General features: G+C 36.9%; 1 protein-coding gene across 7 annotated transcripts in view; it reads right to left on the reverse strand.

The window, feature by feature from the left end:
- Nucleotides 1-2,369: 2,369 nt before the first annotated feature.
- Nucleotides 2,370-27,754, reverse strand: part of ZNF280C (zinc finger protein 280C) — a 120,179-nt gene continuing 94,794 nt past the window's right edge. For 2 of the 7 annotated variants that reach the window (XM_072744123.1, XM_026018119.2), the window contains 7 exons: nucleotides 22,176-22,307; nucleotides 18,020-18,333; nucleotides 17,460-17,600; nucleotides 12,086-12,148; nucleotides 6,849-6,967; nucleotides 6,668-6,704; nucleotides 4,879-6,543 (listed from right to left, as the gene is read on the reverse strand). In XM_072744123.1, the coding sequence (XP_072600224.1) occupies nucleotides 6,528-6,543; nucleotides 6,668-6,704; nucleotides 6,849-6,967; nucleotides 12,086-12,148; nucleotides 17,460-17,600; nucleotides 18,020-18,333; nucleotides 22,176-22,307 (822 nt within the window). In that variant the 3' untranslated portion in view covers nucleotides 4,879-6,527. Of the gene's footprint in view, nucleotides 3,170-4,878; nucleotides 6,544-6,667; nucleotides 6,705-6,848; nucleotides 6,968-7,803; nucleotides 7,880-12,085; nucleotides 12,149-17,459; nucleotides 17,601-18,019; nucleotides 18,334-22,175; nucleotides 22,308-27,754 lie in introns of those variants that run through there. The other 5 variants (XM_072744121.1, XM_072744122.1, XR_011998239.1 and 2 more) reach the window with 4 other exon arrangements.

Raw genomic sequence — 27,754 nt, forward strand, 5'->3', positions numbered from 1 at the left:
AAGGAAGATCTCCTGAAGTGTGTAAGCAGGAAGCAAACTTTACAGTGGAAGAAACTCCTTAATATATAATAATAGGCTGAAAATAGTAATGGTTTCAAGAAAAGTAGGCAAGTAGATTGATAAGCTAAGCATATTAAGTTATGGAGAGAAGCTAGACATTATTACGGTAAGAGTCTGAAGCTTCTGGAGTTTGAAACGATGTAAAATGACGATCCCCTTCAACACAAATTACTGGTCTGTTCCATTAATGTATTTCTTAGAATTTTTAAAAAGATTTTATTTATTTACTCATGTGACACACACACAGAGGCAGAGACACAGGCAGAGGGAGAAGCAGGCTCCATGCAGGGAGCCCGACATGGGACTCGATCTCAGGTCTCCAGGATCGTGCCCTGGACTGAAGACAGCGCTAAACTGCTGAGCCACCTGGGCTGCCCTATTTCTTAGATTTTATAAGCATAAGGAGCATACAATTTTTTCCTGATATAATTTCTAAGACTATGAAAACGGATATTGCTAGTCTTCAGTTACATCCGCCACCTTACAAATGATTCACGAACATGAATGAAATGTCCAGAAGTTCATCTTAGTCAATGCCTTCATTCAACTATTTTTTTTCAATTCAGAAAATCTGACAATAATCTAGGTTAGTATTCTCCACACTGTATCTTATGGAGATTAATGTTTAGAAGTTATTAAGTGTGTGTGTGTGTGTGTGTGTGAAATTCCAAGGTCCAATAAGTGCTTACTAAATTCTTCTAGAGAAGCACAGACACATGTAGCATGAACAATCCCATATTAAACTATGCAAATATAACCCAGTATTTCCTACATTTATTTGACCACGGTACCTTTAGGTTACAAACCACTCATAAATTATGGACATTCATTCCAGATCTAGATACTTTCTTTTGGACAAGTGGAAGAGTGTTACTTTTACAAGATCCCATGTAGGAAGTTAACTATGCCTAGGAGTAATCGGGGTATTTCAATCTCAATGTTGAAAGACTTTCTGTTTCTGCTATTGGGGATGGTGGTAGGTAGCATTCTGAACTCACTTCCTCCTAAGAACAATTTGTAAGTGATATTTAGATATAACCAAATTAGCATCACAGAATCCAAGAACTCTAGAACAACTTAGTGCCCACTTGTACAAATAGGGCGTCCGAGATCAAGGACACTGTCACTCCCCCAGCATTCATCTCACATTACCAGCCACTCCTCGGTCTCCTCTGCTGATTCCCTCTCATGTCTCTAACCTCTTATTGTTGGAATGCCCTGGAGCTCAGTCTGTGGACCTTGTCCTTTCTCTATCCCTGTTCTATTCCTTGGTGATCTCATAGTCTTGTGACGGTTACTGACAGCTTGGACCTCTCCTCTAAACTCCAAACTCACACATCAGGATGTCTATGAAATCCCCTCGTAGGATATTAGGCATCTCAAATGCAAACCTGTCCCAAATCAAAGTCCTCATCTTCCTTCCCAAATCTACTCTTTCTTCAGTCTTCTCTATTCTCCATTTCAGTTAATCATTTATACCTCAATCATCTTTCCAGTTGCTTGGGCTAATGACTGCGCTGTCCTTGACAGCACCTTTTCTCTCATACTTCATCTCCAAACCATGAAATTCTGTTGGCTCAACTTTCAGGATATACCCTCACTTGAGCCACTTATCACTTACACTCTCACCATCCTAATGAAACCTCTATTATCTCTCAACTGGATTATTACAACAGCTTCCTAGCTCATCTCCCTGATTCTGTCCTTGGCCCCTTGTGGCTTATTCTCAAGACAGCAGCTAAGGTGACCCTGTTAAGACTGTAATAAAGAATTTTTGTGTGGGTGCCTGGTGGCTCAGTTGATTAAGCATCTGACTCTTGATCTCAGGGTCCTGAGTTCAAGTCCTGCACTGGGGTCCACAATGGGTATGAAGCCTACTTAAAAAAAAAAAAAGAATTTTTGTTTTTCATTGAGATAGAAAAGACTTCTCCATTCAGAATCCACTTACGGCTTCCTATCTTTGAATGAAAGCCAAGCCCTTATAATTGTCTAGAAGACCCTTTACTACGTGGTCCACATCACCTCCAGGCCCCATCTCCTACTACACACTCCCCTGTCCAGCCCCACTCCACTGTAGCCCCATCAGTCTTGTTGCTGTCCCTTGGGCTAGGTATGATCCTACTTCAGGACTTGTTCCTTCTACTTTTCATCATTATGTTAGCTGATTTTTATTAGGTTAGTTTAAAAAGGTTTCCTTCATCATCCTAATTTACTAAGCTTAAGTTTTTTGTTTTTTTTTTGTAGAGGTGAGGTTCACATACCTTACAATCAAAATTTAAAAAGTCAACCATTTTATTATTTTTATTAAATTTTTATTTTATTTTATTTATTTATGATAGGCACACAGTGAGAGAGAGAGAGAGAGAGAGAGAGAGAGAGAGAGAGAGAGGCAGAGACACAGGCAGAGGGAGAAGCAGGCTCCATGCACCGGGAGCCCGACGTGGGATTCGATCCCGGGTCTCCAGGATCGCGCCCTGGGCCAAAGGCAGGCGCTAAACCGCTGCGCCACCCAGGGATCCCAAGTCAACCATTTTAAAGTGAACAATTCAGTGGAATTTAGTACACTCACAATGTCATATAACCATCTTTATGTAGTTTCTAAACATTTTATGAACATGCATATATGAGTATCTGAGTCCCTGGCTTTATTCTTTTGGATATGTATTTGGGAGCAGAATTGCTGGGTCATATGGTAATTCTGTTTTAACTTCTTGATGAACTGCTGAACTGTTTTCCACAGTTGAACCATTTTACATTCCCATCAGCAATGTGTGAGGGTTCTAGTTTTCCCTTCAGGACTTTTTGCATTTGCTATTCTCTCTCTGGAATGCTCTTTCAATAGATAATCCAGTGGCCCACTTTCTCACTTCCTTCAGGTCTTTACTCAATGTCTTCTTCTCACAGAGGACTAACATGACTACCAAATTTAAAATGGCAGCCTCCCAACCCCAGCCCATACTTACCATCCTCCTTGCCCACTTTATTTTTCTCCATAGCATTGATCATCATCTAACATACTATTTAATTTTCTTATTTTTTATCGTCTTGTCTTCCACCACTGAAATGTAAGCTCCACCAGGGAAGAGATTTCAGTCTGCTTTTCCAGCACCTAGAATAGTGTTAGGCACATAGTAAGTGCTCAATAAATATTTGCTGAACAAGTAAGTGAGGCCCAAAGAGATGTTTTGGCAGTTTGACAAAAAAGAGCAAGAGACTCTGTAGTTCAGAGGTTATTTTTCTAAGAATGGTGATGGATTAAAACTGAGCCAATAACACCTTTATTCAGCAGTAACCTTTTAAAAAGCACACATGCAAGAGATGGCTATTTCTGAATCAAATGAAAGAACTATTTAGAAGAGCCTGAGGGTAATGGGATCAAAATGTCAAGCTAAAACTCATTTATACCAATTAATATTCAACTAACTGCCTATAAGCAAGTGTTTAGTGTTTGAAATGTTTTATTCAAACAAAGTAAAAAAATGGTGCTATAGGGACATAGAACTTTAAGAGTATTATACTTTATGTTGAAACCACAAACAAGTTATATCTGGACAAAAGTTTAAAACTTAGTATAATTAATCAGTGCTGAATTTTTCACTTGAGAATGGTTACGATGGCAAAATTTATGTTATGTATTTTCTTTTTTTTAAAGATTATTTATTTATTCATGAGAGAGAGAGAGAGAGAGAGAGAGAGAGAGAGAGAGAGAGAGGGGGGGGGATAAAGGCAGAGACACAGGCAGAGGGAGAAGCAGGCTCCATGCAGGGAGCCTGACGTGGGACTCGATCCCATGTCTCCAGGATCAGGCCCTGGGCTGAAGGCGGCACTAAACCGCTTAGCCACCCGGGCTGCCCCTGTTATGTATTTTCATCACAATTTTAGAAAAGTAAAAAAAAAGTGGATAGAAAGATGGTGGATGGAAAAACATTCTGGGGTCAGGTATGGAAATAAAGACTTGAATATTGTTAAGTCTACTATTAAGAAACAAGTACTAGTAGAAACACTACTAAGAAACAAGACTTTTGGAAATTTTGGAAAATCATTTACAGTCTGGAAAATTAAAACTAATGGATTCAACTTTTTTGACTATGAATTATAAGAAGACTACGTTAACAGTTGGTCATTGGAACTGGCTTTCAATATGTTTCTGCTATAGGCTGAATGTTTGAATTCATATGTTGAAACCTAATCTCCAATATGATGGTATTAGGAGGTGTGGCTTTTGGGAGATAACTGCATCATGAGGGAGGAGCCCTCATGAATGGGATTAGTATCCTTATACATGAGACCCCAGAACTCTCACCCCTTCTGCCAGGAGGATATAGCAAAATCCTTCTACGAATGAGGAAATGGGTCCTCACTAGACACTGAATCTGCCAGTGCCTTGATCATGGACTTCCCAGCCTCCAGAACTGTGAGAAATAAATTTCGTTGTTCATAAGATACCTAGTCTGTGACACTCTGTTATAGCAGCCCAAAGGGACTAAGACCATTTCAAAGTACAATTATAAGTACAAGATACAAGAAGTTTTCATGTTAAGATGAGAAAAACACTCATGGCTGAGTCAAACCGCTTCAGAGCCTGACCACCTTAATTGTTATTAAAGATCACAAAGGGACTTTGCCAGCCTCTAAAATTCAAGAAATTAGTAAAACATATACATAGTGATCTTTTAACTGTGCCAGAGGAAAAACTGCAAGATGCACACAGTAAAGCTCTCAATCTGTAGGCCAAGTAATCAGGCTTCCGTGTAAGAAGCAAAGCAATGCTCCTAGTCATAAGTTCTACAGCTTTTACATGAATAACTCCTGAGGCACTTTACCAATACAAATTTTATTAAAAAAATAAGTAATAACATCAAACTGTTCAGCAAATCTATATTCAATGTAACCAAAATAAACAAACACCAAAATAAAAAAAATATACATCTATATATATATGGGCAAGAAACAAGTGCATTTTTTGGTCCCAATATTTTCTGAATATATTATCTTTATCCAAAGGAATTACATTAATGGCTAAGAAGATATTATGTATTAGATGTACAGAAACATAACTTTAAAATTTGTTTTAAGGTCTGTAGGAAGTGTTTTTTTTTTTTGCCAATTCTTTATGTCTTTGAACTGATAATTACTAAGATAATGATAATCCCAAGATAGTATGGTAATAATGTCTAAAGGTCTGAATAATTACCAAATCTAGAAGGTATCAATAGGTAGCTACAAGAAATTTATAGAGAATTCTAAAGAATTTTGAAGTTATTAACAAAACAAAACAAAACAAACACAAAACAAAAGTTTTAAAGAGAAGAGATAAAAGTGGACATAACAAAACACACATCAATAAATCTGGCAAAGAACCACGTAAAACCAAGATAAAATTAAACATAAAAAAATTGAATATTAGTATTGCTGAAAACTCCTAGGGTTAATACTGGATAAAACTTTAAATGACAGTACAAATAACTATAACTTTGGAACTGTAATTTTAGAAATTTGTTTCCAAGAACATGAAAGTAACCTTGGTTCCTTACAAACCAGTTTTTATATTCCTTGGACTGCATGCATACTAGACAAAGATTAAAGGGCAGCAGCCAAAATGATTAAACTTCAACTTGGATGTTGAAGCATTGATTTGATGGGTCTTTCTTGGTTAGAATGAACCCATAAGCATAAGATCAAGAACCAAAGCCCCCAATGGGAAGTTGTGCTCAATTTGGTGGGCCTTGAGGTCATCTCTGGCCAAATTAGCATCAGCCTTATGGGAGGCCAGTCATGAAAGAAGGGACTCTCCCTAAGGTCTGATTTCTTAAGGCCACAATCTAGAGGAGGTCTCACAGTCAAATAATTCACATTCCTTGGAAAGAGAGAACAGGCATCAGTTGTGTCCATCGAAGGGGGACACTGACCAGGAGTATCCTGGACATTTTTTGAAATTTCTGTGTTGCTTCTGCATCTGAAAAATATGAAAAATAGAACAATGACAGACAAGGAAAGAGGAAAAAGACAGCTATCTGACCTAAAAATGTAAGACTTATAAGAAATTAACTAAGAAACCAGACAAAACAGACAAAGAAAATGAATAGCCATATCATTTGGAATGCAATATTCTGAAGGCAAGTACAGCAGAGAAAAACACAAATTATTTTAGGCAAAGCAAAAAAAGACCATAGCAACAAAAGTTATTTTTGGAGAGAGCCAACTGGAGAAAAAAGCATATGTTAAGATATGTTAACCTGACACAAAGATAAGGTGGAATAAGAATCTAGTGCCATCTGAAAGCTGAAAAGAGCTGAATCAGAGCTAGTGTCATGAACTTGGCTGTTTAACCGCCTTCGTGTGAGAAAACACTTCAGAAGTTTGAACTTAGGAAACTGCCTTTGTGTAAGAAAACACTTCAGAACTTTGAACTTAGGAAATTCCAACTTGTCTTGCACCAGGTTGCACGAGCTCCATAGAGCAGGAATCTATTTCAACAAGCGGCTTTAAAAACAAAAACAAAAACAAAATACTTTAATATTTTTCATTTCTATTAATGATACATTTAAAAATGCAACAGTGCTAAAATCCATCAAAGAGAAATACACTAAATGAAAATTAAACTTACTCAGAAGTGGATTCAGAAGTTGAGGTACTTTCAGGAACTGAAATTAGAAGAGTTTTACGTTTAAAATAGTGTAGATAATGAGTAAGGCTATCAATTTAATACATAAGAGCCATATTGTGGCTGATCAAAAATATTGGAAAAAGTATCAGAAATTCAAATTAACACAATTATAAATACATACCATTCTCTATTATAACTTGGCAAGTATGAGTTTTACGTTGACATAAGTGTTTAGCCATACGGTCTAAACTGGAAGAATCAGCTAGGAAGTCACATTTAAGGCACACCAGAGTAATGCCCCTGTGAAGAAAAAAAGAAAGTAAAGGTTTTTAATCTTTTATGAAAGCCATATGCAAATTCAGTAATTATTTTTCCATGTAATAACTCTTGAGTTGCTTTTTGTGTGTCATGGCCATCAATTTCCAATTTTGTTATATAAGCCTGATTTATCTGAAATAGTACTCTAGAGAATGACAGAGTATGCTGAAATTATGCTAACATTTAGTGCTTTATAAACTGTTCCTTCTCATATCGATTGCTGAAAGACAGGAGTTAGACCTAAAACCCAGCCATGGCTCCACTAACAACTTGTACAGCTTGTGCAAGTCATCCCATTCTTTCTGTGCCTTTGCCCATCTGGAAATCAAGGATATAATATTCATTCAATATACATTTTCTGAGGATCTTCTTTTTTTAAAAAATATTTTATTTATTTATTCATGAGACAGAGAGAGAGAGAGAGAGAGACAGACAGAAAGACAGAGGGAGAAGCAGACTCCACGCAGGGAGCTCGACGTGGGACTCGATCCCGGGTCTCCAGGATCAGGCCCTGGGCTGAAGGCGGTGCTAAACCGCTGAGCCACCCGGACTGCCCATCTGAGGATCTTCTTTACACACTCCGTACTACTAGGTGTTGTGGATGCAAAAGTGAACAAAAGAGGGTAAACTCTGTGGAGCCTAAAATCTAGTGTCTTATTTTAGTGGTGATAAAATCAGAAAAGGAATGGGAAGGTTTTAAAAATACATCATGTAATTTTGTTATTATCAGTTAATGAGCATAAACATATTTTTACAGTTCACTGGATACTTTAAATTTAAGTACTTCATTTGTATAGGAATAAAAACCAGTAGCATACCTTAGACTGACTTCTCCCCCTGTGGCTTTAGTCTTTTTTTTAAATTTATTTTGAGAGACACCGAGCGAGCACGAGCCTGCATGGGAGTGAGGGCAGGGGCAGAGGGAGAGAATCTTTGACTCCCCTCTTGAGCGCAGAGCCCACCCCTACCTCAGGGGCTCGATCCCATGACCTGTGAGATCACGACCTGAGCTGAAACCAAGAGTCAGACACTTAACTGACTGAGCCACCCAGGCACCCCTACTGCAGCTCTAGTCTTAACAGTCTGCTATATATTTATACTTGGCTGTCACACTGGCACATCAAAAGTGACCTTCATAAACTGAAATTATGTTTTCCTCCCAACCCCCGAAAACCATTTCTCCTAACTAATCTTTCTTATGATGTCATGCTCCCAACACAAAGTCTCAAAATTGGGCAGCCTGGGTGGCTCAGCGGTTTAGCGCTGCCTTCAGCCCAGGGTGTGATCCTGGAGACCCGGGATCGAGTCCCGCGTCGGGCTCCGTGCATGGAGCCTGCTTCTCCCTCTGATACTCTCTCTCTCTCTCTGTTTCTCATGAACAAATAAATAAAATCTTTTAAAAAAACCCCAAAGTCTCAAAATTATCTTTTTTCTTAAAACAGTCAATATTTCAAATATTTTATATCAACAATTTATTGAGCATTTAACTCTGTGCCAGGCTGAGAGTTTTAGATATATTTCATCTGAATCCTTTAACAAACCAAAGAGGTAGGTAGGTGCTATAAATTATAATTTTATAAAGGACAGGGTCAAGTTTAATAACCTACTAAGGCCAAAATTAGATTGAAAGTGAGCCCTTTGATTCCAGAGCCCATGTTCTTAAACAGTGTGATATCACTTCACCACCTGAACCCAGATTCTTACTAAATCAGTCTTAACTACAATAGTCTTATTTTTTAAGATTTTATTTATTTATTCATGAGAGACACAGAGAGAGAAGCAAGCTCCTTGCAGGGAGCCTGACACTGGACTTGACCCTCAGACTCAGGAACAGGACCTAAGCCAAAGGCAGACGCTCAACTGCTGAGCCACCCAAGCGTCCCACCCCACCATAATAGTCTTAAATAGTCTATGTGTCTCATGCAGCTGCATCTTACCTCATATACCCTCCAAATTGATCTTCCTTGATTCTATACAAAACTCCAAGAGTTTCTCCAATGGGTCCAAACTCCCTAGCCTAGTTTTCAAGGATTCCACAATCTAGCCCTGAGCTCAAAACTATTCCCCTGACTTTAATCTCAATACTAAGTTATATAAACTTCATATTCCATCTAAATTGCACCACTAGTCATTCATTTTGTATGCCTTTTCCTCTTTCCTTTCTGTACTTTTATTTATACTATTTCTTCTAACTAAAATGCTCTTATGCTTCTTTTTTTGTTTTTCGTATATTTTTTTATTGGAGTTCAATTTGCCAACATATAACACCCAGTGCTCATCCCATCAAGTGCCCCTCTCAGTGCCTGTCACCCAGTCACCCCATCCCCCCGCCCACCTCCCCTTCCACGACCCCTTGTTCATTTCCCAGAGTTAGGAGTCTCTCATGTTCTGTCACCCTCTCTGATTTCTTCCACTCATTTTCTCTCCTTTCCCCTATAATCCCTTTCACTATTTTTTATATTCCCCGTATGAGTGCAGCCATATATATAATGTTTGTCCTTCTCCAACTGACTTATTTCACTCAGCATAAGACCCTCCAATTCCATCCACGTCGAAGCAAATGGGGGGGTATTCATCGTTTCTTTTTCTTTTTTTTCGTATATTTTTTATTGGAGTTGGATTTGCCAACATATAGTGTAATACCCAGTGTGCTTCTTCCAAGTAGAAATCTCTCCTCCCTTTTTCTCTCTCCTCCCTTTGAAATCAGTAGCTCTAACTATACTTATTATGAACCTTCCTTTATTACTGTAGTTACTTATATTTACACCTTATCATAAATTGTGCATTCCTTGAAGGTTGGTACCAAGCCTTTCTCATCACTGTCAACTTAATGGGAATTGCTACACTGTGTTATACATAATAGGTACACAATAAATAAAAAATGAACATTGCATTTTAACAAAACAGTAATTACAACATTTACTGTTTTATAGAATTATAAATATGCTAAGTCCCATACACAGAAATTTATCAACTTTCTTTTTATTTTTTTATTTATTTAAAGATTTTATTTATGAGTGAGTGAGAGAGAGAGAGAGAGAGAGAGAGAGAGAGAGGGGCATGGAGACACAGGCAGAGGGCGAAGCAGGCTCCATGCAAGGAGCCTGATGTGGGACTCAATCCCGGGTCTCCAGATCATGCCATGGGCCAAAGGCAGGCGTTAAACCACTAAGCCACCCAGGAATCCCCTCAACTTTCTATTTAAATCTGAGGCCCACTCAAGTTAAAAAAGCATCTCAGATCTTAAAAGTCATAGAATCAATTCAAGATTCAGCACAAAGCACACAACTGAGCTTGACAACAATGAGGTAAAAATAAAATTAAACTCTCATCTTTAGAATTAATAAAACTCTTTTCATTCTTATAAAATTTTTCAGTAAAATTCTACTTCCTTAAATGTTGCAATATTTTAAAAATAGCATTAGTATATTTTTTACAATAGAATCAAACTTGCCTCTACCTATGAGCTGTTAGTGATGTTGACATCATCCCCATGTCATCTTCAACATATACACTAACTTATTCAAAATATTTACAGAATGCCTACCATATGTCAGGCACTATTCAATGCTTGGTAAACAACTGGCTTAGACAAGTAACCAAACCACACATTCTGGTGAGAAGACACATATAATAAACAAAAGAGTGAAGTATACAACATGTTGGAAAGTAAAAAGTGAAGAAAAATTAAAAAAAAATAAAGGGAGAAAGGGAGTGGTGGGAATGGGGCCCAGGGGAAAGGATGCTATTTTAAATGGAGTGGTCAAAGAAAGGCTCACTCATTGGACTAGAGACTTGAAGGAGGTGAGGGAGCTAGCCATGCAAATATCTAGGGAAGAGTAAACGAGGCAGAAAGAATAATAAATGCATGGGTGCCTGGGTGGCTCATTTGCTTAAGCATCTGCCTTTGGCTTGGGTCAGGATTGCAGGGTCCCGGGATCGAGTCCCACATCAGGCTTCCAGCTCCATGGGGGGCCGGCTTCTCCCTCTCCCTCTGCTCCTGCTTTCTCTTTCTCTCTCTCCCTCTCAAATAAATAAAATCTTAAAAAAATAATAATAAATACCAAGATTTTGAGATATCATCCCGTCCTCCACTTTCCCACTAAATCAGAGCATCTAAACAAGTACTGGCTAAACTTAAGTCTATGTCTTAGCCTGGTGCTACCAAGACCTTGGTACTTTAATTTCAAATATCAACAACAACATGAACAAAATAATTAAACATAGGAAGATGAAGTCAAAAGAAATCAGAAGAATGCGGAAAAAACGATGCTTAGTGGGCTGTGAGCTAAGTATGTATGGTATCATCAAAGTTAATTATCAATGCCTTTAGAAATGCTCATCAGCAATTCCTTTTGTAAAGAGGCTGTGTACTTTTCTTTATTTCAAAATTTAAAAAACCCCTAAGAATTATGAAGGCTATATATTAATCAAAACCATGCTGAGTGAAATGAGTCAATCGGAGAAGGACAAACATTATATGTTCTCATTCATTTGGGGAATATAAATAATAGTGAAAGGGAATAGAAGGGAAGAGAGAAGAAATGGGTAGGAAATATCAGAAAGGGAGACAGAACATAAAGACTCCTAACTCTGGGAAATGAACTAGGGGTGGTGGAAGGGGAGGAGGGCGGGGGGGGTGGGGGTGAATGGGTGATGGGCATTGAGGGGGGCACTTGACGGGATGAGCACTGGGTGTTATTCTGTATGTTGGCAAATTGAACACCAATAAAAAATAAATTATTGAAAAAATAAAAATGGAAACAAAAACAAAAAAAAGCCAAAAAAAACCCCCAATAAAGTATTAGTCAATTTACTAGATAACTTAAACATCTTTTTAATCTTCAAATATTGTCAGAGAGCCTTATTTTTTTTTCAATGCAAATCCATGAAAGTTTCATGGATTAATGCCTAATACCACTGAAACAAAGTTTAGCCAGAAAACACAGATTATTTCCTCCTTGATCTATGATATAATGAATAGAAGTGTATTATGTCTGGTAGCAATCATTCATTTTCCAAACTAGATATTTAAGCATCAGGTTAAAAAAGTGACTACAATTTTTCAATAGAGATAATGGAAAAAGATCAACTAGTTACCTGAGAGTTCCAGAATGCTTCTTAAAAATATAAAACCGTTTAGTTGGATGGTTGCTATGAGAGCTGGAGAGATAACAGACAAATGAGATTTTTATTATATAATAAGTCCTAATAATTTTATGACCATATTTCAAAGTCCATGTTTAGTTTCTTAGTTTTGAAAAAATTTTGACCTAAGTTATTAAATTCTATTCTTTTAATCAAGTTTTTTATCTTACATTTTGCCTGTGTATTTTCTAACAACGTATTTCCCTGAGAATATTTTTTTCCCTGAGAATATTCTTAATCAGTACCCTCACCATTACTAAAAAAAGAGCTCTCAAAGTTAAAAATGCAAAGAACATCAATTAAATTTTATCAACTATTAAGAGTTGAAGACAATTTAAAAAGTATTTGTTAATGTGTTTTGCTATAATATAAATTGTTATGAATAATAATTATCACTTTCTTATCTTAATATATTTAGCAAGGGGGGAGAATCCGAATGATCCTTGAAGCAAATGCTACTTGGGCTAAATTACATTATTTGCCATCAGTAAAATGAAACATGTAAAGAATATTTTTTAAATATTTTATTTATTTATTCATGAGAGACACAGAGAGAGAGAGAGAGAGAGAGAGAGGCAGAGACACAGGCAGAGGGAGAAGCAGGCTTCATGCAGGGACCCTGATGTGGGACTCAATCCCAGGTCTCCAGGATCATGCCCTGGGCCGAAGGCGGCACTAAACCACTGAGCCACCCGGGCTGCCCACATGTAAAGAATCTTTTGCAATTTTTAGGAGAGCCTTTATGGAAAGCAAAACAGAGCTCATGAATTAAAACAATACTTCCCCTATGCACAGAACAACAACAACAAAAAAACCACTAAAATTTTCAGCCATGGCAACAGCTTTTATACCCCCTTTTATTTTCATTTTTAAAAAAAAGATTATTTATTTGAGAGTGAGTGAGTGAGCGTAATGGGAGGAGCAGAAAGAGAGGGAGAGGGAGAGCAAATCCTCAAGCAGACGAGCAGGGAGCTTGATGTGGGGCTCCATCCCAAGACCCTGAGATCATGATGTGAGCTGAAAGTAAACCACTTAGCTGACTGAGCCCTCCAGGCATCCCTCTACCCTCTTTCAAACTGATAACGAAAGCTTTCCTGTATTAAAAAGCCAGGCAGGATTAGCCAGGACTAGCATTGCACTGGATTACTCAAAAGGTGGTTCATGGACCAGTAACATCCATATCACCTTCCCACTCAATCAGAAATACAAAGTCTTGGGTCCCACTCTAGACCTGCTGAATTAATCGCTGCTAGTGAGGCCCAGAAATCAGTTTCAACATACTTTTCAGGTGATTCATATGTAGGCCAAAGTTTGAGAAACACCAGCCACCACACCAGGTCAATGATTATCCTTAGATCAATGGAAATGATCACCAGCATACCACATATGCACAGGAAAAGAACAGTTCTGGCTAGCTCTAGCCCCATGAAAATAGCTGCAGAATACATGCCATGCTGCATACAAAGAATTGCTCTTTCAGGTAGATAAAACGGACACATATTTAATGAGGCAGAAGAGCTGAATGGTACAGAACTCAAAGGAAGGAATGATTCCTATGAGTGATTAGATTCTTCACAGGTCAACTGAGAAGGGCATTCTAAGGAATAGCACAGAATAAGGAAAGCCACTTTAGATACTGAATACAAAATAAACTCAATGTTGGGGGAGGTTAATTGGCAGGCCTGACTTGTTAGAGAGTTGATGTGGGCTGAGAATAAAGGTCCACAACCTCTAAGAAAATGAGACTTCTGCAGGTACAGAGCTCAAGTCTATGACAAAAGTCCACATTGGGTGAGGGTGTACCATTCAGGGGGAGCTACCCAAGGCCACAAAGGAACCAAGGCACCACTGAATTAGGGAAATGCAAAGGCCCTTAGAAAAGTAGAAGTGGAAGTTTTCAGTTCTTTATGAGGCTAATAATGAGTAAGTGATGACATGTGTGATGACAACACAGTGCAAAGTTGGGGCTTACTGGAAATTAGGAAAAGGTTATAAAGAAGCCTGAGGCCAACTGGGAATATTTTGGGATAGGATGGTATTGGAGGTCCTGCAAGACAGTTGAAGAACCTATGAAAAATGGGATACAGGAGGATGGAATGACCAGGGGTATAAGAAACACTAAAAATATTTTCCAATTTAATCTCTTATAAATTAGGGGCAGAATTAAAGCTCCACTGGGGCAGCCATGTGTTTGGCACAGAATAAAAGACCAGCATTCTTCATCACTATCAAAATACCAACAACAGGGGCACCTGGATGGCTCAGTGGTTGAGCATCTGCCTTTGGCTCAGGGCATGATCTCAGGGTCTTGGGATCGAGTGCTGCAACAGGCTCTCCGTGGGGAGTGTGCTTCTCCCTCTGCCTATGTCTCTGCCTCTCTCTCTCTGTGTGTGTGTGTGTGTGTTTCTCTCATGAATAAATAAAATCTTAAAAAAAAGAAAAACAACAAAGCTCGAGGTATCATGATTCCAGATTTTAAAATATTCTACAAAGCTGTAGTGATCAAAACAGTATGGTACTGGCACAAAAACAGATACACAGATGACTGAAACAGAATAGAGAGTCCAGAAATAAACCCACACTTATATGGTCAATTCATCTATGAATTATAGGAGGCAAGAATCTACAATGGGGAAAAGACAGTATCTTTGACAAATGGTGCTATAAAAACTGGACAGCTACATACAAAAGAATGAAACTGGACCACCTTCCTACACCATACACAAAAGTAAACTCAAAATGGATTAAAGACCTAATGTGAGACCTGAAGCTAAACTCCTAGAAGAAAACATAGGCAGTAATTTCTTTTTTTTGGGGGGGCAGTATTTTTTTTTATATCAGCTGTAGAAACATTTTTCCAGGTATGTCTCCTCTGGTAAGGGAAACAAAAGCAAAATTAAGCTACTGGGCCTACACGAAAATAAAAAGCTTTTCTTTTTTTTAAAGTAGGCTTTTTATACCCAGCATGGAACCCAACATGGGGCCTGAACTCATGACCCTAAGATTAAGACCTGAGCTGGGATCAAGAGTTGGAAGCCAAACCAACTGAGCCACCCAGGTGCCCCCCCAAATAAAAGGCCTTTACAGCAAAGGAAACCATCAACAAAACAAAAAGGCATCCTACTGAATAGGAGAAGAAATTTGCAACTGATGTATCTGCCTCTCCCTCTGCCCCTCCCCCACCCCACTCATCCTCTCTCTCAAATAAGTAAATCTTTAAAAAAGAGTACACTTGATGAGCACTGAGCAATGTATAGAATTGTTTAATCATTTTATTGTACACCTGAAACTAATATAACTGTATGTTAATTATACTTTAATTAAAAAATACCAGCATTCTTCCTAGCATGTACTGAAAATAAGATTTGCTAGGGCCTGGTTTAGAGCAACTAAGATATAGGAAGAAATCCTTGCAGTAGTTGGGAGGCAGAGTGGTAAATTGCAGAAGGTGGACATTCAGGAAGCCATTATGAATGGTGGCAGATCAAGGCTTCAGAAACTTAAAGTGTATTATTTTCAGTTGATGTTCCATATTTCCGCAAATGATACCTTGAGACAAACTGAGCTTAAAGATAGTAAAGGGCAGCCCCAGTGGTGCAGCAGTTTGGTGCCGCCTGCAGGCCGGGGTGTGATCCTGGAGACCCGGGATCCAGTCCCACATTGGGCTCCCTGCGTGGAGCCTGCTTCTTCCTCTGCCTCTCTCTCTCTCTCCTTCTCTCTCTTTCTCTCTGTGTCTCTATGAATAAATAAATAAAATCTTTAAAAAAAAGATAGTAAAGAAAACTCTTTAAAATGTAGATAGTAAGACAAGACGATATGCAAAGTGAAGGCAAATCTCCTTCATCCTAAAAAAAATACCTGAAGATATGTGCAGGGGAAGGAACGTGGATAGAAAGAGATGAAGGTACAAAATAACTGAATAACGTTGTGAAGAAAGTGGAAGAGATGAGGGGCAGGATTTGCTTTCAAAAAGCAAGAAATGTCTTTCTGGGACTAATGTCTGGATAAAGGGAGAAAAACTTTAGGTAGAAAAAGTTAATCTTTGGAAAAATGAGAAGGATGACCTCTGAGTAATTAGTAGGAAAGAGACTAACAACTAAGAGACTAGAATAAAATCTTGAGGGTATTGAAAAGAATTTAAACAGACGTTGTAGATAAAGAAGAGTTTTTAAAAACCCAGAACCAAATTAAAGTTAAGAATCACAAATCCAGAGATAATTATATCAAGCAATTTGGTAGTTTGGAAAGGCACACAGCAAAAAGAGATTCATGGATAGCAAGGCTAAGCATGACTGAAGATATAAAAGATTCTAGAACAAAGAGAAAGCAACATTCAAAACAGGTGACTATAAGGATGAGGTTGATAATAAGTTAGAGTGGTGCCCTGGACTGGAAAGGAGTCAAGACTGAAAATCGTGGGTAATGAGAATTCAAAATGAATCAATATTGTATATGTTGAGCTAAGCTGGGACAGTGGTAGGGAAGGGGGTACAACATGTAACAGAGGTCTTGTTATGATCCATAAAAATACCACTTTAATTGGCTATATCTTATTTCTGACTGAAAATAAATGGAACTACCTCAGTTTGAGTAATCAACTTAGCGTATTTATATCTGAGCAATTTGTACCTGTTTAAAAAAATCCTTCTTGAAAGAATAAAGTTGCTACTAATGATGTCCAAATGAAATTAATGTAGTCTTTGAAGTCTTTCTCTAGCAAAGAGTACATGATAGGTGCTCAAATAATATAAATTGAATTGGTATATGAAAAGGAATTCTAACAGTAGCATCATGACTAGAATATCCCTATAGTCTCTCATTTCACATCTCATTGAATGAATGCAAAGATAAATGGCTTGAAAGACTAATGGATAGAAAGGTGGATGAAAGGAAGGGAGAGAAGGGAAGGAGGGTGGGAGGGAAAGAGTGCACTCATGTGAGTGCCAGTAATATTCTTAGCATCTCTGACAAACCTGGAGTCTCTCAAAGTGAATGCTTTGAAAGAAAACAACACTCATGTGGTTACATGTATTTATTTGATAAATATTTTGAAAATATTAAAATTTTTATGTTTAAAAATAACCACTTTTTAAAAGACTTTGAAAAACAAATTTCCCAAACAAATCTATTCTAATTTCATTGGTCTGTTCTTGAAATTTTCTGTCCCCCTAATTTAATGATTTATTACATTGGAAAATAATATTAAATAATATCCTAGAAGTTCCCTATTAGCTCCCTGATGTGACAATTAATAGGACAACTTTATTTTTAAAAAACAAACATCTTAAATGGCAATTTTGATTGGCAGTGTACATGTTTAACTTACCTCACCATATGATTTATAAAGGCTTTGTTACAGTTAGTGTTATATTTGCAAAAATTACAGTGGATATATATTGAAAAGTGGCTTGCAAAATCTTTTATTTTGGAATGACACTCAATGCACTTGTGAACTCCCCGACGACACCTTACAGACACAGAGAAAAAGATGAAAATATGTTACGAAACAAAAATAATAAGGTAAAGCCTTATTAACTGAAGCTAAGATGTTTAAATTAACATCTTTAAGCAGAGACAGAATTTGAAAATTTGATTCAAAACAATAAGCTAGAATAAGTGTCAAAAATCAAACACCAGTTAATGTTTCCTTAGAATAAAAAGGATCACATTAATAAATTCAACTATCACAAGATATAAGCACAAAATATTAGAGTAATTGATAATTATACAATGAACACTAATTCCAGCTCTGCTCAGCAGTTGGCCTTTATGCCAGACAGTGAATGGTATGTAACTGTGTAAGGGAGCTTTGTGATATGGTAAATTATATTAAAATAAATATTTAATATTCAATTAGTATTATGTACAAGGAATAAAAGATATTACCTTAAGTTCTTCAAAGCTATGCTAATTTTATTCTTTCTGTTGCGTTGTTTCTTTTGCTTGTAAGTGGTTTTTGTCTTGCATTTAGATGCACCTCTACCTCGCTTATTGGCATTAGGTTTACTTGTAGTGGATGTAGTTGCATGAGGCTTACTTGTCTTAGATTTACTTGTATTTGATTTGGTAGCATTTTTAGCAGTTGTACTTTTAGACTTTGGAGGTGAGAGCTGAAAAGAAGAGGTGCTTGGAACGCTACTACTGGGAGATGAAGTAACCGGTTTTGAATGAAGAGGTCCAATTGAAGCTCGAATAGTAACCTATAAAAATGAAGGCAATATATAATGAAGGCAAAATATATACATATATATATTTTAGAAAATTAATCACATTAATATTAAAAAGATCACTGCATGCCTTGACATTATAGTCAATTGGTTTTTGACAAGGGTACCAAAACAACTCAGCAGAAGAAACAATAGTCTTATCAAACAAATGGTGCTAGCACAACTGAATATCTAGATGCAAAAGAATGAATCTGGACCCCTACCTCATACTAGATACAAAAATTAACTCAAAATGTATCAAGGATCAAATCGTAAGAACTAAAACTACAAAACTCTTAGAAGAAAACATAGGAGTAAATCTCCATGATTTGAAGTTAGGTAATGATTTTTTATATACAATAACAAAAGCACAAGTGACCAAAGAAAAAATAGATTAAATGGACTTCATAAAAATGTAATCTTTTGTATTGCAAAGGACACTGTTAAGAAAGTGACAAGACAACCCACAGAATGAGAAAAAGTACTTGCAAATCATATTTCTAATAAGAAACTTGTATACAGAATATATAAAGAAGTCTTACAACTCAATAAAAAGACAAACAACTGAATTTAGAATTTAAAAGCCTGGTGGCTCAGTTGGTGGAGCATGTAACTTGATCTTGGGGTTGTGAGTTTGAGCCCCACATTGGGGGTAGAGATTACTTAAAAGTAAAATCTTAAAAAAAAGAGAGAAAAAATGGGCAAATTATCTGAATAAGCATACCTTTAAAAAAGATATATAAATGGCCAATAAGCACTAGAAAAGATACTCAACAATCATTAGTCATCAAGGAAATTCAAATCAAAACTTCAGGGAGGTATCACTTCAGACCAACTAAAATGGCTACAGTAAAAAAAGGCAGATAACAAGTATTGACAAGGATGTAGAGAAACTGCAATGCTCATATATTTCTGGTAGGAATGTGCTTTGGAAAACAGTTCGGCAGTTCCTCAAAATGTTAAACTTGAGAATTATATAAGCTAGGAATTCTAGTCTTAAGTGTTCCATTCCTTGCAATTCTACCCAAGAGAAACGAAAAAGCATGTCCACACAAAAATTTGTACATGAATTTTCATAGGAGCATTATTTATAACAGCTAAAAAGTGGAAAAAACCCAAATGCCCATTAAGTAATGAATGGATATATAAAATAATAAAGTATTGATACAGCCATAAAAAAGAAAGCAGTACTTATTGATCCAAGCCTTAATACTGATGAACCTTAGAAATGTTAAGTGAATTTCATCTTTTAAAAGATTTTATTTATTTATTCATGAGAGACACAGAAAAAGAAAGAGGCAGAGACATAAGCAGAGGGAGAAGCAGGCTCCATGCAGGGAGTCCGACATGGAACTCGATCCCAGGACTCCAGGATCACACCTTGAGCCAAAGGCAGATCCTTAACCACTGAGCAACCCAGGCATCCTGTGAATTTCATTTTTATGAAATGTTCAAAATAGGAAAATCCATAGGAGTAGAAAACAGATTAAAGTTTGTCTGGGGTTGGTAAAGGGAAAATAGGGAGTGACTGCTAATGGATATAGGGTTTCTTTTGGTAGTAAAAATGTTCTAAAATTGTTTGTAGTGATGTTTGCACAACTCCGTGAATATGCTGAAAACCACTGAATTATATACACTTTATGTGAGTGAATTGTATGATATATAAATTACATATCAATAAAGCTGTTATAAAAAATCACTGCAACTCAAATTTTAAACATCATTTTGAAAATGGCAAATACAGTTAAGTTTCTCATTTATCCTAAATAGTCATACCAATTAAATGATGTTTACCCTTGACATATATTTACTGTCGTATATTATAGTTTTTTATTGATAATGTTTATATGTTAACAGATATTAATGGATAACTAGGAGTTAGTGCAAATTATATGAATAGCAAAAAAAAATTCCCTCGCTATTTTATGTTCTAATACAACTAAGTAGCTTTCACAAACGTAGAGGTCAAAATTTAAATCTCAAAACTAGAATAACAACTCTGGAAAGTTCTGCATTACTCTTTGGTGACTATGAAACAGATCTCCAGTAAATGTGACCTGCTCTGTTTAGCTTACTGGTCAGAATTTATAATTAGGTTATTGTGGAGGTTACATCAATTCATTATACAGCATGAAGAGTTTAACAATATTCAGAATTTCCCTAAAGGGAGCTAATGTAACTTTTCTCATTTAGTATTCAGAAAAAGAAAATGTTCGATTATACCCATTGATTAATAATGGAAAACACACTCACTAACATTCTCTTTAATCACTTCATTATATTATTCCCATGTACTTGAGGACCAGCCAATGAGCAAGTCCTTTGAAATACATGTGATTTGGTATCATGTAAAAAGCACTGAACTAGGACTCAAAAGACCCAGGTTAAATCTCAATACTGCCTCTTTCTAGCCATGTAACCTTGAGTAAGTAACTTATCCTTTCTAAGCTCCTCATTTATAATATAGAAATAATACCTGTCTTGTCTACCTCATTAAATTGCTACATGGATTAAATAGAATGTATGAAAAAGCACACAGAGCTTAATTCTAAAGTGCTACATCTATTATTATGATCATGATTATCATAACATACTTATTGTTACTATTATTATTTTTTTAAAGATTTATGTATTTATTTATTCAGAGAGAGAGAGGCAGAGGGAAAAGCAGGCTCCATGCAGGAAGCCTGACGTGGGACTTGATCCCGGGTCTCCAGGGTCACACCCCAGGTTACAGGTGGCGCTAAACCGATGCGCCACCAGGGCTGCCCTGTTACTATTATTATTAACAAGGGAAAGTATGAGAGAGGACTGCACTACTTATATTAATCTTCTGCACATCTAGTCCCAGCATGGAATGAATGGATTATAGGGAAGAATACTGGGATAGTTTCTCTCACTGTAGGTGTACAAAGCATTGCTTTATATTATTTTAATTAATTCAAATAGCAGACATATTTACATTCAAAGGTAAGTACTCAAAAGCTAAATATAAATGTTTGGGAATTATTTTACTTTGGATTATGTATCCCTCCATTGGTGCAAATAATCAAGAGTTGATTTTACATAAAGTCAGAGAAAACAGGTGTATGTAGGGCATGTAGGGAAAAGGAAATTTGTAGTGAGATGTGTGTTTGCTCACTCAACACAGCAATGCTATTCAGGAGGAGAACTTGCTTTTCTGAGAGTAGACTCAACTTAACAAAGTATGGCATTCAAGGCACTATGATAAATGCTAGGGACACAAAGATAAATTAAACATGATTCTTAACCTTACAGTCTAGCAGCTAAAGCAGACATATATGCTGCCAACTAGAAGAGCTCATAAGCAGCCTATAGAAGACTGAAACAACTCACTGGCTCAGTCTACACTTAATCTAGTTGCACTCACTACGAAGGAATATGCTCCAATATAGCACATGTCAAAATTAACTAAAAACAAAACAAAACAAAACAAAACAAAAAAACCCCAAAGGATATTAGTTTTTCTTTCCAAACTTAAGAATAATAAAACCTTAAATATCAGTGACAAGCAGAAGTTAATTTTTAATATTATAGATAAATATTACTATATTTAATTTACTTCTATTATCACACAAAATGTTAAAATACAACATTTATTTTTATTTTTTTTTTAATTTTTATTTATTTATGATAGGCACACAGTGAGAGAGAGAGAGGCAGAGACACAGGCAGAGGGAGAAGCAGGCTCCATGCACCGGGAGCCCGACGTGGGATTCGATCCCGGATCTCCAGGATCGCGCCCTGGGCCAAAGGCAGGCGCCAAACCGCTGCGCCACCCAGGGATCCCAAAATACAACATATTTAAAACTCACTTTTGTACCAGGAGGCAGTCCTTCTAGCTCTTTAGGCTTTATAAATGTCCGATGTTGGGTCTTATGATCCAGTTTCTCTTTGCAGGTCAAAAATTGTAGTCGGCATTTGGTACAACGATGAACTCCTTTTTTCTGTTTACAAAAAACATAAAAAATACTATCAGAAATAAGTTCTACCACCACAAATCCTGGGACCTGAAGTTGCTCTCAATTGTAATAGCTAAATAATTTTTAAAAATCAGTATTTTACCATATCCCATCATAAATAATACCAAAATATTATTTCATTTTTAGAAACACTGTTTGCATTAATATATGGGTTTCAAAAGTATTTGGGGGGGGTGCCTCCAGTCTCAGTCAGTAGAACATACAACTCTTGATCTCAGGGTTTTATATTTGAGCCCCACATTGGGTGTAGAGATTAGTTAAAAGCAAAATCTTTAAAAAACAAAGTATTTGTTACCATATAGGCAATCAAAATGAAAATTTCATCACTTAGGTTCAAGTGTGATGAGTCCTATACCTTTGTAGTGTGAAAGCTTTTTAAACTAAATTAGAAGTATTAGCCATTAAGTACATGATACTGTGAATGTGATCCTAGAGAAGACCAAGTTATTTTTAATTTTTAAAGATTTTTTTAAAATTTTTATTTATTTATAATAGGCACACAGTGAGAGAGAGAGAGGCAGAGACACAGGCAGAGGGAGAAGCAGGCTCCATGCACTGGGAGCCCGATGTGGGACTCGATCCCGGGTCTCCAGGATCACGCCCTGGGCCAAAGGCAGGTGCCAAACTGCTGCGCCACCCAGGGATCCCCTATTTTTAATTTTTAAAATTTATATTTGTTTCACAAAAAATTGAAATTCCTAAAACCAAATTAATTAATTTAAATTTAAACAGACACAGTTGGCTAGTGGTTGTGATATTGGACAGCATGAGTGTAGAAGTACAAATCAGAACTGATCCCAATCTACTGTCAGAGAACCCCTTGACTAGGTCCCTTCTCAGACTCAGGCCTATTATTTTATTGATGGGAAACAGAACCCAAGAGAAATCTAAGTCATTCGCTTACAGCTAGTTGGTCTTCTACTATATATTATCAATTGCAATCTTTATGTATACAGTCTCATTAATTAAGCAGTTACTGTTACACAGCAGGCACTTGATAAAATAAAAGTTCTTTAAAAATTTCAAAGCAGAGCAGCCCTGGTGGCTCAGTGGTTTAGCACCTCATTCGGCCCAGGGCGTGATCCTGGAGTCCTGGGATCGAGTCCCACGTCAGGCTCCCTGCATGGAGCCTGCTTCTCCCTCTGCCTGTCTCTCTCTCTCTCTCTCATGAATAAATAAATAAAATCTTTAAAAAATTTCAAAGCAATATAGAAATATGTTTGTATAATACTACTTTAATTTCATTTTAAAGACAATTTCAGAAGTATGGTGCATTAGATCATATCATAGGTATAGGCAATGTAAACAGATTCACCTCATACGTGCTCAAAAGAGAGAAGAGGGGAAAAAGATCTCAGTCAAGAAACAGATAGCAAGATTACAAGATAGATAGAAAATTCCCCAAAGTACATTTTCCAGATGTCTTTTCTCTGCCTGTACCTATACCTCATTCAGCTTCATGATTTAAATAGTATCTATCTAGCTGCCTACTCAACATCACTACTTGACATCTAATAGGCATTTCAAATCAACATGGACAAAACTGAACTCTAGGTTTTCCCCCATCCACCTTGCAAAAAGAAAAAAAAAATCTGTTCCTTGCCTAGTTTTCCCAATATCTCAGCATATGGGAACACCATTCTTAGCAGTGGCTCAGGGCAAAAGAACTTGGTTACTCTTAACTCTAGTCTTTATTTCAAACTCCACAATCATCAACCCATTAATAAAACCTGTCGGCTTCACTTTCAAAAACAAGCTTTCCACTTCTTATAACCTTTTCAGCCACCTAATCAGTCCAAGCCACTTACCTGTACTCTGGCAACAGCCTCCTGCCTTCTCCTGGTTTCCACCCTCTCCTCCTAACAGTCTATTCTCTCCATAGCTGCCAGAGTCATCTCTCACATGCTTAAAGCCTCTAATGGCTTTCCATACCACACCAAAATCCTAACTCTGGCTCACAAGACCCTACACTATCTGCTTTGCATTCTATTGGTACAATCTCATTTCCTACTACTCTTCCTCCCACTTGTTTACTATGCTCCTTCCCACTCCTTCAACACCTAGATATATGCTCACCTCACTGCCTCCTTAAAATTCCCTCTCCTTGGAATGTTTTCTCCCAGATATCCACATAGCTAACCCTCTTATTTTCTTTGGAAAGGCTCTCTTTGGCCACCCCATATAAAAAACAGAAACAGCTCCTTCACCTCCGAAGTCCTGGCACTTTCTACCCTCATGTGTTTTCTTCCCATGGTATTTACCACCAACTGGCATACATATACTTTCTCCACTAGAACACAGATTCCAGAGGGCATAAACCTTGTTTCGTTCACTTCTGTAGAAACAGTCCCTGCCATATATTAAGCACTCAATAAATAAATATTTGTTAAATAAATAGTGGGGAAGACAGTAAGAGATTGAGAGTGTGCACATGAGAAGCAGGCACAATTTAACTAGTTCAAAATGTCTGCCATTTCATTCAATAAGCATTTCCCCAGAGCCCTGAGACGGGAGACATTAATCTACTATTCCCTTAGTTGGACTCAAGTCTTGCGTATCACTCTTATGCATGTAATTCTTGAGATGTGGTAAAGAAGATAGATAATACATTACATCTTAAAATAATATGACATTCAACAAAAAATTGGTGATCTGTTCCAGGGATAGAGAATAACCTGTCTGAGTTTAACTGTCTGACAAATATACTGTATTGTATGGGTGATTTGAAGAATTTTCAAGGCTAATTCTGACTATATCTCCTTTAGATCTGCTTTAATGTCAGTGAAGGATATGGCTCTATAGTAAAACCTTGGGCTTTAAGTCTATTTTTGGCTCTGCCATTTATTAGAGAATGTGACACTGGGCAAGTAACTTACTCTCTATAAAGCTTTGTTTCCTCATCAATGAAATGAAAATGATCACATACCTGCTTTGTAGGGTAGTTGAGAGGACTACCCTACAAAGTAAAAACACTGTGCAAGTAAAAACACTATCATATGGCCAGTGATTAGTATATATTAACTACCTATGATCTTTATAAAGATCAAATAACAATATTTAACATATATAAAATCCTTCATTCTTCTTAAAAGTTGTACAAACTGTATTTGTTAACTCTAAAATCACTTGAGACATGATAATACATCATTTTTAGGAAAAGATTACTAAAGTCTTCAAAAAGAATAAAATGAGCCATACATTCAATAATTTCTATTATCTAAAATCACACTTACATTACCTCAATTACAAGTTTATAATTCTGCTTACCTATGGTTTTTGAATCTTTTTAAAAAAATATTTTATTTGAGAAAGAATGTGCACAAGCATGAGAGCACAAGTATGGGGAGCAGTAGAGGGAGAGGGAGCAGCAGACTCTTCACTGAGCAGGGAGCTGACACAGGGCTTGATCCTGGGATCACGGGTTCAGGACTTGAGCTGAGGGCAGATGCTTAACTGACTGAATCACCCAGGTGCCCTGGTTTTTTAGTCTTTTGTGAACAACTGTGTAAGTTGCAAGTACCTTGAAAAATGCCTGATGATCCTCCTGATTAATAAAGTTTCTCCTCTGTTGACTGCTGATTGCCTACCTCTTAGGTACTCCAAACTCACAAAAACTGGGCACCAATGGTCTGTCAGTAGTCCTCAAGACTACTCCCAGGTTTCATCAATCAGGAGAACTTATAGGACTTAGAAGTTATACTCGTAGATATGATTTATTCTAGTGAAAGGATACAGAGCAGGATCAATAAAGGAAAAAAAATGACTGGGTGGAGTGTGGAAGACAGTGGCACCAGTTTCCAAGAGCTCTCTCCCAATGGAGTTGCATAGGACATGCCTTAATCAATCCCCCAGCAACTAACTGCAGCAACACGTACGAAGTGCTTTTTACCAGGAAAGTTCTCTTGGGTCTAAGAGGCCAGGATTTTTTTTTACAGGGTTCAGTCACTAAATCTTCAGTCTCCCAGAAGAAAAGCAGGTGCTCATCATAATCATACTTTTTGTACAAATGATCTAGAACAGTGGGTACAATATGGCTCAAGGTTCCAGGCACATAAAGCATTAATCAACTAATAGCAAAGGCACAGTTTCCAGAAATTAGCCAAAGGCCAATTATGCAAGTAGATCCTTCTGAAAATGTACATGAACAATTCAGACCTGCTGGGTTAACTCTTTACGATACATACATGGCAAGTTAAGACACACAATTCAGGGTATGAAGAGTGACTACAGATCAGGTAAACCACTTAAAAGACATAGTCCACACAGTGTGCATATCCATCTCTTTCTCACCTTTCTAAGGGTACTATTATTCTCCCTACATCTATATTTCTCTCTGGAGCTTAGGAAAGCATGGCAGAAAGAATTAGGTTAAAACCCTCATAATGAAATAGTTAGATCTACTGTTTTACATTTCATTCTTCCTTTCAAAATCAAAGGTCAAAAGAAATAGAGCACCAACACCAGCATTTTCTGAACTATTTCTCAAGAAATGTTAATAAGTATTATGCAAATAGGTAAATAAGTCTTGGGAACAATATATAAAATATCCCTTTCCTTAGAGATTTATGAAGTTTTCAAGCATATTAAAAGCCCTAATTTTAAAAATAAAAAACTGCTACTTTTGTAAATCCAGCCATCTAATGAATTTCTTTTTCCAGGAGCGATTTTAGAGTGAAACATCTATTAACATTTGATGGAACACTGTTGGGGAAACTCTAGAATAGAAAGATTTTGCCAGAGGTTCTTAAGGGTGAGATGGCATATAAGCAGTTGGAATCACCCCAGTCATAGCATAGGTGATCCTGAATGTATCTGGATTTTTTACTTTTATAATTTTTTTCAATTAACAACTACAAGTTGATTTCATGATCATCTAATGACTGGAACTGAAAACAATGTTAGCAGTAGTACTGAGTAAACTGGCCATGACAATGCAAACAATAATAAGAAAATGTAATGAGCCGATCAGTGAAGAGACAAAACTTGATTACATAATCACATTAGTAAACTCAGTGACTTCTAATTTTGCCAAAGGTACCACTGCTCTTTCAAACACTCAAAAAATAGGCTTACTGTTTCATCAGAGTTTTCAGCCTAACTAAAGGATGGTCTACTTGTGTCAGGAAAAGACCCAGTAAGAATAAAATAAGAATTCAAGAGAAAGGTGCAAGTACTAACAGTGGTATCCCAGAAATTACATAGCAGAACTGGCAAAAGTCATCCAGGAAACAAGTTATAACCTAAATATAGTTCTCTGGCATAGTTCACATATCTAGAAGTAAGTGTCATTGCTATTTCCTTTGTCACTGGTTGCTACAAAAGACCATTCTGGGTTGCTAATGACAACCACATGTCTTTTCATAATAAAAAGTGAGCTAGAAAGTAGAAATGAAATTTGAAGAGAAGCAGAG

The sequence above is a fragment of the Vulpes vulpes genome, chromosome X, assembly GCF_048418805.1.
Source record: "Vulpes vulpes isolate BD-2025 chromosome X, VulVul3, whole genome shotgun sequence".
NCBI lineage: Eukaryota > Metazoa > Chordata > Mammalia > Carnivora > Canidae > Vulpes > Vulpes vulpes.